The sequence below is a fragment of the Sciurus carolinensis genome, chromosome 7, assembly GCF_902686445.1.
Source record: "Sciurus carolinensis chromosome 7, mSciCar1.2, whole genome shotgun sequence".
Taxonomy (NCBI): Eukaryota; Metazoa; Chordata; class Mammalia; order Rodentia; family Sciuridae; genus Sciurus; species Sciurus carolinensis.
In genome coordinates this window covers 97,779,051-97,791,601 of record NC_062219.1, presented here as the reverse complement: position 1 = coordinate 97,791,601, position 12,551 = coordinate 97,779,051, and the positions used below count along the sequence as shown (strand labels likewise).

The 12,551-nt window shown below is 33.3% G+C and overlaps 1 protein-coding gene across 6 annotated transcripts in view; it reads right to left on the bottom strand.

Annotated features, from left to right (window-relative positions):
• The window catches only part of Khdrbs2 (KH RNA binding domain containing, signal transduction associated 2), a 616,356-nt gene that overhangs the window by 84,831 nt on the left and 518,974 nt on the right, over positions 1–12,551 (bottom strand). For all 6 annotated transcript variants that reach the window (XR_007109614.1, XR_007109613.1, XR_007109616.1 and 3 more), the window contains exon 7: positions 4,842–4,924. Coding sequence is in view for 2 of the 6 variants with exons in the window: in XM_047559804.1 (XP_047415760.1) it covers positions 4,842–4,924 (83 nt within the window). In the remaining 4 variants the exon portion in view is untranslated. The remainder of the gene's footprint in view (positions 1–4,841; positions 4,925–12,551) is intronic.

The following is a 12,551-nucleotide window of genomic DNA, read 5'->3' as shown; positions in this document are numbered from 1 at the left end:
CAGGTGGCTTTCTCTGTCTGTATTCCTTTTCTTGAAGCTCTTTTTTTTTTTTTTTTTTGGTACTGGGGATCGAACTCAGGGCCTTGTGCTTACGAGGCAAGCACTCTACCAGCTGAGCTATCTCCCCAGCCCTCTCTGTCTGTATTCCTATTTTTGGTAGCAAAGTACTCACCCAGGAATACTAGATCTGGGGTGCTGTACTGTTCTTTGTGCTACTCTGCCACCGAAAATAATCCCCTTATTAAACTCTTCTCAAATTATTCTAATTTAAGATTCTAATTCCCCTCCCCTACTGAGTAGGCCCTAATGATTATGGATATTCAAAAAGGGTTTTCATTTTTTAAAACTTTCCCAACTACTGCCTAGTAGGAGATAGAGCTTTGCTTTCCTAGCACATTCTGTTCCTCCTTTAATCCACAGGGGGGCAGCTTTTTCTCCTAGATTGTGTGAGTTCCTCACTTCATTCATATACTTCAAGGAAAGGAAAGGCTTGCATTTTGATATTTTACCTATGGTACAGTTATACATTTACACTGGAAAATTATTACTCATTTACACTTCATATCCAAATGAAATTCCTGTTAGCATCACAAATCCAGCAGTGATGTTTTAACTTTCATATATAATGTTACCCTTAATATGTAAATAAATAAAAGTTATTTTTTTCTACATCCTTTCTTCATTTTGGTATAGATTCTTGCTTAACATTTGGGTACTGGGGATGTCAGCAAAATCCTATGAAATTACATGATTTTTAGAGGGTTGTTCTTTGAAAATATTAATATCTTTGAGAAGTACATAAAAAGGGGGGCATGAGAACATGAATAGAATGTGTTTGGTCCAATTAAAGGTGTTAATCACAGGATGTAACTTGTCTTAAGCCAAAGACTTGAAGTGAGTGAGTTCCCCTGGAAACTGCGATAGCAGGCCTGCAATTTGAAGCTTGCATAATAAACTCATCAATCTATTTCTTTACTTTTTATGACAGGCACAGAGGAAGAGAAAAAGACATTTGGAGATTCCTCATATTTTCATCTTTACCAGTCATTAATATGTCATTCAGTTAAGCTGCCTCTTGAGTAATCTTTAGTAAAGTACCTTCTCTGATCCATTTGAAAATTTCCAGAATTAATGATGTCTTACAAAACAATTGGGGATTAATTAAAGTTGTTATAGCTTCTGAACTCCAGCTGAACCTTTGTAGGGTTACCTTGTGAACTTCCCCTATAATCTCTATTAAGGATGATATGATTATTTCATTTAGGAACCTGCCAGATTCTATTTTATAATTTCCACAAATTCTGTGTTGACCTGTGCTGACTAGTCAGTTAGAGACTATTTTCTCTAAAAAATATTACCTTTTATCTCAGTTCTGTTATGTCATATATATTGTATTATTTTACCAAGATTCTAAATCAGCATTTCTTCTGATTTTGACTTAAACAAAAGCAAATATTTCTATTGTTTGCCAAAATATTCATGTTGTTTATAAACACTGGAGAATTTTATGCTCATGTTTCTCTTCATTTTATTTATTTAGAAAACATTTCCATCAATTCAAACTTATATGTCAAAGTCCAACTAAAGAAACATCATTTGAAAAATATTTCTAGACCAATTCTTATAGAAAATGAATTTCTCTTACTCCTAATTCCTAACATTGGATTATCCTCTAATTATTTGACTTTGTTTACTTAAATATATAAACTCATGTAAATAAAAATATGTTTGTGTATTTAAGTGCATACACAATTTGCAAACAACTCCTCAAATTATTAAGAGCAAATATTAAAAAATATTGAAAATAAATACCAAGAATTTTCACTGTATGGTTTGTATACTATCTGACACACATGATTGCTTAATAAGTTCTCATGTAACTGAATTGTTAATCTTACCTACTCCTGGTATCATTCCACCAATACACAATAATCTAAAGGTAGGGATATAATAAATTATGTAATAAAGGATAGAGTGTTTACTTATTTATATTACAGATTAATATAACATTAAAAATTATTCCTTAGAGAGTTTTAAAGTAATAGTTCAATCATTAGAAAAATTTATTTATATTTGATCAATTTATTCTATAGACCTTTATTAAGAACTTCTAGTGTGCCAAATACCATATTAGTATTGAGGGAATAATTTTGAACAAAAATAAATATTTTATAATTATTATAATCCAGAACATTACTACCTTTGCAATTAATTTCATGACATGATTTCCTTGTCACTTCTGGTTTAACACTAAATTATCTTGGAAACACATCGATATTTTGACAAAAATATAGTACTATTTGACTAAATATACTGCATTAATTCTGAATTTGTTTTTCTCTTTGAGGAATGAGAATCTTATTTTATACTCCCACAGCGTTGAACATCTTAGGCCTGACATTCATGTTCTCAGTAATCATCCATCCAGCATATACCTCTGACAGACTCAAAGCCTGGTATTGTGAGGTGCATGAGGGCATATCAGATATGGATTCTGGATAAGTACTAAAGGTAGTAAGGGACAAAGACACAATCATCCAGTATAAGGCAGTGAAAGATAGTGCTATAGAAAAGAGAAGATGTGGTACTACTGGAATTCAGGGTAGAAACAGGTTATTCCCAAATAAAGGATTGAGGAAAGACTCTTTGGAACAGTTAGCATCTGAGCTGGGCCTGCAAGGATGGTAAGAATTTCACCACAGAAAATTCAGTAGACTGCAAAGGGGAAAGAGAAGAAAGCAGAAGCAAATAAAATATCCTTTTACATATACTCTTTATTAAAATAAGATAAAAATTTTCTTCTCAAGATTATTCTGTATTGATATTACTTTTTAATACACAAGCATGTTCAATAATTCTAGTATTCACTTCTCAAATATTCAGTGGTAAGTTATTCTAATCCTATATTTTTCTTCTTCCTTATCTCTTTGGGTCACTTAAGCCCATTTAAATCTCATGATAAGAAAGACCTAGAAAACATCTCATTTTCAGAAATTATCCCCAAATCTCTTTGATCTAAATGTAGCTCTATAGAACTACACCAAAGAATTATTTTAATCTATTTTAGCTATTTTGTAGTGTGTTGTCATATTTTGTATTAAAAGATTTCTGAAACAAGTTATAGAACTTTATAGTATGGCTATTTTTATGAATTAATATACAATAATAAATTAATAATTTGACAATATTAGCAAATGTTCTAAATGTGTATCCAAATTGCATAAAACACTGTGTTGAGTGTCTGTGATGTGATGCAAATGTTTCCCATATCCTAAATAACTGTGCTGTGTTTCCATAGGTAATTGGAACAATTAAATATTACCCATAGCAGAAGCACTTGGTTCTTGATGGCTTTAAACCTGCAACAGATTAACCAGTTACTCAGTGTTGAAGATGGTCATTTCCATAGTGATATCTTATCTCGGATTTGGCTTTAAAGATCTGTTCACACTCATTCTTTCCCTAATTGCCCACAGTATTCTAAATAAAATTTCCCTCCACCTTCTTTACTATGCTGTCCCTCAGACCATGGAAAATCCAAACTTCTGCTGTATGTCTAGATTTCTTCCACACCATGACAACCTTAAAGTTGTTCTCTGTCACCTTCCCTCACCCAAATGTTACTTAACAAGTCCTAAAAATGTCTTACTACTCAAGTCTTGAGTGCCAATAACGTTGGTTGACAAATGATTAAAGTCACAAAGATTTTGCAACAACTGGTTCTCCTGGCTTCTGTCAAATACATAAAAAGAGAATTTCTTAACCATCACATGATCCCTTTGCTATGAAACATATTTTTTTAACGGAAAAATACTTTGGTAATTGAATTTTCTAAAATTATATTTGTTTTATACTGATTTTATTAATAACTGCCCCATATAGAAATGACTCAAATGTCCTTTCACTGGTGAATGAAGAAACAAACTGTAATACCTCTAATACATCCAACAATGAAACACTGTACGGAAATAAACAGGAGTAAAATATTGCTATGACATGAATAAACACCAAATGCATTGTGGTAAGAAGCCAGACTCAAAAGGCTATTGAATTGCTTCTACTTATATGACCTCCTAGAAAGGGCAAAACTATGGTGACAAAAACTAGGTAGTTGTTCCCATGGCCCAGGCATCAGGGAGCTGTTGATTACAGTTCCATAAAGAAAATTTTGAGGTGATGAAAATGCTCTGTCTTAATTTTGGTGGTAGTTACACTGTCGTTTGCATTTGCCAAACTTGTACAACTATACCCCAAAATGGGTAAATTTTTTTTGTATGTGGATAACACCTTAATAAATTTGAAAGAAATAAAAATTCATTGATAACACAAATTTTCAGTCAATCTAAAGAGATATATTCCATGATCCTTAGAGATCTATGAAAGGAAAGTTTTTGTTTTTTTTTTTTTAACTTCACTCATTCAATATTTTAAGACTTTGCCCTTTTGAGAATACAGATAACATTTCCTTATCTTTTGTTTTACAAATGAAAATGACACTTCAGGGAAAAAAAGCTGCATTGAACAAATGCCTTGTTATTTTAAGTTCACTAACATAAGCTCTAAAAATAAAAGTATTTAGTTAAACACCAGCTTGTTAAATGAATTAGGTGGTTACGATAATCATTTAGTTTTAAAAGAACACTAGTATTTCATTGTTTGCAGTTGCAAGACTGTTTTTTTTAACAGCTCACAGTCCAGTAAGCAACTTAACAACTTAGAAAGATAACAGAGGAAAATCATCTGCTTGAAAGGCTCACAAAACATATTCAGATTCAAAAAGAGCACAGCAGGATCAGAGACAGCCCTGAGAAGCGTGGTAATTTAGGCAGCCACTGCCTTACCTTTGCGTTTGGGTGGCATAGGTGTTCTCGTAAGCCTCATAGGTCTGGTCCTCGTATTCACCCCCATAGCCATCATCATACCCCTAAGAAGGAAAGGGGTGGAAACATCCATTAGCAATCAATTTGACAACATGGATCTACTTTGGACTAATAAGATTTTATGCAAAGTGACCTTGGGTTAGTTTTTATGCTTGGTTAGTAACCACACATCACATTTTACTTGATTAACAATTCCCACATAACCTTGAATAATATTACATGGGTCAAATACTAATGTTCTTTAATTAAATTGAACATATCAGAGAAATAGAAATATCTCCTCTAAGATTTCCTTAGGGTTTTGATTGATACTAATGAAGATCATTGAAGAAATTTAAAATAACTTTTTTTTAATATTATGGGTAGGAAGATACAATCTATATAATAATCTTGATAGTGGTGCTAACATATTTGTTGCTTTTCTCCTAATACTAATCATAATTAAGATAGAAAATATAAAGAACCAGATCCTTAATTTGTAGTCAACTTTCAGTAAAAAAGATGGACTCATTATTGAAAAATAACTAAAAGAAAGGAAGAAAGAGGAAAAGATGCAGGAGTGATATAAAGATCTTTCATTTGTTGCAAATTTCATGTTTAAAAAAATCTCATAAATAAAATAATGCTGTGTGGTGAATTTGGTTACCTGAATAAATTACGCTAACAAAGTGAATGCAGATTTGTCATTGCAGAATGTTCAAGCAAGCCAGCAATTATACACTCCAGTTATCAATCACTCTGTGAGTGATTTAGTTTTATTTCCCTTTGTGGTCATTGACTTTAAACCCTAGCCATCCATCTTGATTACTCCCTAGTTCTGGAAAAAATCTTTAGTTTTTCTGCCTCTAGATCTTTTCTGGTACATTTTTTCCCTAGAATGTATTTCCACCCTACCATACCATTTCATATCTCCATTTCAGTTTGGAAGCTTATAAATCACTCTTTCTGTTTTGTGATGGAAATTTAAATAAACTGTCAAGATGTAAAAATTTCAATATCTAAGTGGACAAAAGTTTTTGAACAAATTTAATCTGAAGATTAATATTTTATAATTTTAAAGGAATTTTAAAAAATTTTAAATTATTTCTTTTTTTATTCCTTTCCATATGGTTTGCCCTTTATATAATGCTACTATTTACATATGAGGCTTTTAAAATCTGACTTCCATTCCTTTGTTTTTCATTTGCAATTTCCTATTCATCATATTTGTGTTCTGGAATATGGGGTAGTTTCTCCATTTGATTTCTGAATCTTCTAACTTGGTTCCTATTGAATTTAAAAATATTTAAGTATTCTAACATTGTCTTTAGAATAGTATTTATATAAGATTTTTTAAAAGTAGGAAACCTTTCATAATATATACAAGATTTAAAAACTAATTATTTAAAAAGAATAAGGTTGTAATGCTGAAAAAATAGAAGCTACTTTTTTATTCTCCAACCACCAGTTTTCTTTTCATCATTTTATTTATTAATTTAGTATTTATTAGTTATTAAACAACAAAGCTAGTGTTGCTTGATTATGAATTTTAGTGCCAGCTTTTATTGACTGGCCATTCAGGTTGTTCAATTTTAGTTTTATTACAGAATCCTCTCCATATTTCTCTCCATTTCTATCTTCCTAATATAGTCTAATCATAATTGTTAGTCAACATATTTATTGTTAAGTGATAATACACAATATGCATTAATGATAAAAATTGATTAATATAATTCTAATTATATTCTTCTATATGTTTTCAGTTCTTTCAAAGTTAGGAATTGCTCATTTTACTATTTTCTAGGTTGTTGACATATTTAGAATAATTTCTCTTTTAATTGTCGCAAATGTCATATTAAATTGGCAATATTTTGTCAATCTCAATTGCACATACCTATAATCCCAGCGATTTGAGAGGCTGAGGCAAGGGGGATGGAAAGTTTGAAGCAAGCTTCAACAACTTAGTGAGATCCTCAGGAACTTAGTGAGACCCTGATTCAAAATAAAATTAGAAAGGCCAGGTACACAGTTCAGTGGCAAAGTGTCCCTGGGTTAAATCCCCAGTATGAAAACAGAAACAAAACCCAAAACAAACAAAAGGCAATATTTCTAAATATTCAAAAATATCAGATAATCTATCACTTCCTTTTAGACTACCTCCCAAAGAACAATATCATTGTACTGTGGTCCAAACTAATGAATTTCTAGACCTGAAGGCAGAGGGAATGACATAAGATTTCTTTTGCTTGTTCTCATATCTCATTGAAGCATCTCTTTCAGGAATCTCTACTAAGAGGCATATTGGAGAGAAATATTTTGATTTTCTCTGTCTTCCTCTTGTTTATCTTTATATTCTTTCTCCTGCCCACCCCAGTTATTTTTATTTTAGGGGTGAAAATTTCCAATGTTACAGAAAAGTTTGACTAACAGTATAATGGAAATTGATCTATCCTTCTAGCTTCATTAATTCTTGACATTTTGTCACATTTATAAATATTTCAGCTTGCATCTCCTAAACATAAGGGCATTCTTATATTTGAATAAGAATATAATGTAATATTTATAAAATAATATAATATTTATAGTATTCCTTCTAAATCATAGTAATTCCATAAAACTGTGAAGTCCCTAGGCAAAGTTTTGCAATTATTCTAAACATTAATGAATTTTTTTATAGTTATTTTAATATTCCCAGCCACTATTACTGACTATGCTATATTCAGATGAACTTATTTCAGCTTCCATATAGGAGACAGCACACACAGTACTTGTTTTTCTGTGTCTGGTTCTTTTCACTTAACATAATGTTCTTTAGTTCCATCCATTTTACTGCAAATGACAGGATTTCTTTCTTTATGACTGAATAATATGCCACCGTGTATGATGTTTTGAAATCTTGCAATGCCATGCCTGCATATATTTCTGTTCATTCCTTGTGCTGGGTACTCAATGTGCTCTTTCAATTTAGAGATTTATATTCTTCCAGCCTGAGAGATGTCTCACCATTTGTCTTCTTCCCTTCAAGAGTGAGGCCTCCTTCTTTATTGAAAACTTGGAATAGGGCCTAGGAACTGGTTCAGTTTATGTTCATTAATTTATTCAATAAACATTTGTTGAGTGCCTATTATGTGCTAGGTATTGCTCTAAGACCTAGAAGTTTAATAATAAAGCAACAACAACAAAAAGGAATACCAGGGAATCAAACATGAGTATTTTTTTTTTTTTTAAGTTTATATAGGGTAATGATGTTTATTTTATTTTTCCCCTCGCCCCCACCCCTCCCACCCCGCTTTTCCCTCTACACAGTCCTTCTTTCCTTCATTCTTACCGCTCTCCTTAGCCTAACTCTAAACCTAACCCTAAACCTAATGCTAGCCCCTCACACCCCCCATTATATGTCCTCATCCGCTTATCAGCGAGATCATTCGTCCTTTAGTTTTTTGAGATTGGCTTATCTCACTTAGCATGATATTCTCCAATTTCGACCATTTGCCTACAAATGCCATAATTTTATCATTCTTCATTGCAGAGTAATATTCCATTGTATAAATATGCCACAGTTTCTTTATCCATTCATCAACTGAAGGGCATCTAGGTTGGTTCCACAATCTGGCTATGGTGAATTGAGCAGCAATGAACATTGATGTGGCTGTATCTCTGTAGTATGCTGATTTTAAGTCCTTTGGGTATAGGCCAAGGAGTGGGATAGCTGGGTCAAATGGTGTTTCCATTCCAAGCTTTCTGAGGAATCTCCACACTGCTTTCCAGAGTGGCTGCACTAACTTGCAACCCCACCAGCAATGTATGAGTGTTCCTTTTTCACCACATCCTCGCCAACACCTATTGTTGCTTGTATTCTTGATAATCGCCATTCTAATTGGGGTGAGATGAAATCTTAGGGTAGTTTTGATTTGCATTTCCCTTATTACTAGGGATGTTGAACATTTTTTCATATATCTGTTGATTACTTGTACATCTTCTTCTGTGAAGTGTCTGTTCATTTCCTTAGCCCATTTGTTGATTGGATTATTTGTATTCTTCGTGTAGAGTTTTTTGAGTTCTTTATAGATTCTGGAAATTAGCGCTCTATCTGAAGTATGGTTGGCAAAGATATTCTCCCACTCTGTAGGCTCTCTCTTCACATTTCTGATAGTTTCCTTTGCTGAGAGAAAGCTTTTAAGTTTGAATCTATCCCAGTTGTTGATTCTTGCTTTTATTTCTTGTGCTATGGGAGTCCTGTTAAGGAAGTCTGATCCTAAGCCAACAAGTTGAAGATTTGGACCTACTTTTTCTTCTATAAGATGCAGGGTCTCTGGTCTGATTCCGAGGTCCTTGATCCATTTTGAGTTGAGTTTTGTGTAGGATGAGAGATAGGGGTTTAATTTCATTCTATTGCATATGATTTTCCAGTTTTCCCAGCACCATTTGTTGAAGAGGCTATCTTTTCTCCATTGCATATTGTTGGAACCTTTGTCTAGTATGAGAAAATTGTATTTATTTGGGTTTGTGTCCATGTCCTCTATTCTGTACCATTGATCTACCTGTCTATTTTGGTACCAATACCATGCCGTTTTTGTTACTATTGCTTTGTAGTAGAGTTGAAGATCTGGTATTGCAATACCCCCTGCTTCGCTCTTGCTACTGAGGATTGCTTTAGCTATTCTAGGTTTTTTATTCTTCCAGATGAATTTCATAATTGCTTGCTCTATTTCTGCAAGGTACATCATGGGGATTTTAATTGGTATTGCATTGAATCTGTATAGCACTTTAGGTAGTATGGCCATTTTGACAATATTAATTCTGCCTATCCAGGAACATGGGAGATCTTTCCATCTTCTAAGGTTTTCTTTAATTTCTTTCTTTAGTGTTCTGTAGTTCTCATTGTAGAGGTCTTTCACCTCTTTTGTGAGATTGATTCCCAAGTATTTTATTTTTTTCGATGCTATTGTGAATGGGGTAGTTTTCCTAATTTCTCTTTCTGAAGATTCATCACTTATGTATAAAAATGCATTGGATTTATGAGCATTGATCTTGTAACCTGCTACTTTACTGAATACACTTATGAGTTCTAAAAGTTTTCTGGTGGAATTTCCAGGTTCCTCTAAATATATAATCATGTCATCAGTGAACAGGGATAGTTTGAGTTCTTCTTTTCCTATTCGTATCCCTTTAATTTCTTTGGTTTGTCTGATTGCTCTGGCTAGAGTCTCAAGGACGATGTTGAATAGAAGTGGTGAAAGAGGGCATCCCTGCCTTGTTCCAGTCTTTAGGGGGAACGCTTTCAGTTTTTCACCATTTAGAATAATATTAGCCATGGGCTTAGCGTAGATTGCCTTTATAATGTTTAGGAATGTTCCCACTACCCCAATTTTTTCTAGTGTTTTGAGCATGAAGGGATGCTGTATTTTATCGAATGCTTTTTCTGCATCTATTGAAATAATCATGTGATTCTTAACTTTAAGTCTGTTGATATGGTGAATGACATTTATTGATTTCCGAATGTTGAACCAACCTTGCATCCCTGGGATAAAACCCACTTGATCGTGGTGCACTATCTTTTTAATATATATTTGTATGCAATTTGCTAAAATTTTGTTGAGAATTTTTGCATCGAAGTTCATTAAGGATATTGGTCTGAAATTTTCTTTCCTCGATGTGTCTCTGTCTGGTTTAGGTATCAGGGTGATATTGGCTTCATAGAACGAGTTTGGGAGGGTTCCCTCCTCTTCTATTTCATGGAATAGTTTGAGGAGTATTGGAATGAGCTCTTCTTTAAAGGTTTTGTAGAACTCGGCTGAGAACCCATCTGGTCCTGGACTTTTCTTTGTTGGTAGGCTTTTGATAACCTCTTCTATTTCATTGCTTGAAATTGGTTTATTTAAGTTGTGTATGTCCTCCTCGTTCAGTTTAGGTAGTTCATATGTCTCTAGAAATTTGTTGATGTCTTCGAGGTTTTCTGTTTTGTTGGAGTATAGATTTTCGAAATAGCTTCTAATTATGTTTTGTATTTCACTCGTGTCTGTTGTGATGTTTCCTTGTTCATTCCGAATTTTAGTAATTTGAGTTTTCTCCCTCTTTCTCTTTGTTAGTGTGGCTAAGGGTTTATCAATTTTATTTATTTTTTCAAAGAACCAACTATTTATTTTGTTAATTTTTCCAATTGTTTCTTTTGTTTCGATTTCGTTGATTTCGGCTCTGATTTTAACTATTTCCTGTCTTCTACTACTTTTGGTATTGGTCTGCTCTTTTTCTAGTGCTTTGAGCTGTAGTGTTAAGTCATTTATTTGTTGATTTCTACTTCTGTTTTTGAATGCACCCCATGAAATAAATCTTCTTCTAAGTACTGCTTTCATAGTGTCCCAGAGATTTTGATATGATATGTCTTTGTTCTCGTTTACTTCTAAGAATGTTTTTATTTCCCTCCTGATGTCTTCTGTTATCCATTCATCATAAATAGTGTATTATTTAGTCTCCAGGTATTGGAGAAGTTTCTGTTTTTTATTCTGTCATTTATTTCTAATTTCAATCCATTATGATCTGATAGAGTACAAGGTAGTATCTCTATCTTCTTGTATTTGCTAACAGTAGCTTTGTGGCATAAAATATGGTCTATTTTAGAGAAGGATCCATGTGCTGCTGAGAAGAAAGTGTATTCGTTCTTTGTTGGATGGTATATTCTATATATGTCCGTTAAGTCTAAATTGCTGATTGTGTTGTTGAGATCTATAGTTTCTTTATTCAATTTTTGTTTGGACGATCTATCCAGTGGTGAGAGAGGTGTGTTAAAATCGCCTAGTATTATTGTGTTGTGGTCTATTTGATTTCTGGAATTGAGAAGGATTTGTTTGACGTACGTGGATGAGCCAATGTTCGGGGCATAGATATTTATGATTGTTATGTCTTGCTGATTTATGCTTCCCTTAAGCAGCATGTAATGTCCTTCTTTATCCCTTCTGACTAGTTTTGGTTTGAAGTCCACATTATCTGAGATGAGGATGGATACTCCAGCTTTTTTGCTCTGTCCGTGTGCATGGTATGTTTTTCCCCATCCTTTCACCTTTAGTCTATGGGTGTCTCTTTCTATGAGATGAGTCTCTTGCAGGCAGCATATTGTTGGATTTTTCTTTTTAATCCAATCTGCCAGTCTGTGTCTTTTGATTGATGAATTCAGGCCATTAACATTCAGGGTTATTATTGTGATATGATTTGTATTCCCAGTCAATTGACTCATATTTGTTTTTGACATGATTTGGTTTCTCCTTTAGGCTAGCGCCTCCTGTTGCTGATTTGCATCATTGTTTTTCATCTCTTCCTCATGGAATATTTTGCTGAGAATGTTCTGTAATGTTGGCTTTTTTTTGTAAATTCCTTTAGCTTTTGTTTATCATGGAAGGATCTTATTTCATCGTCAAATTTGAAGGTAAGTTTTGCTGGGTATAAGATTCTTGGTTGGCATCCGTTTTCTTTCAGGGCTTGGTATATGTTGTTCCAGGCCCTTCTAGCTTTTAGGGTCTGGATTGAAAAATCTGCTGATATTCTTATTGGTTTCCCTCTGAATGTAATTTGATTCTTTTCTCTCACGGCCTTTAAAATTCTGTCTTTATTTTGTATGTTAGGTATTTTCATAATAATGTGCCTTGGTGTGGGTCTGTTGTAATTTTGTATGTTTGGAGTTCTATAAGCCTCTTGTAC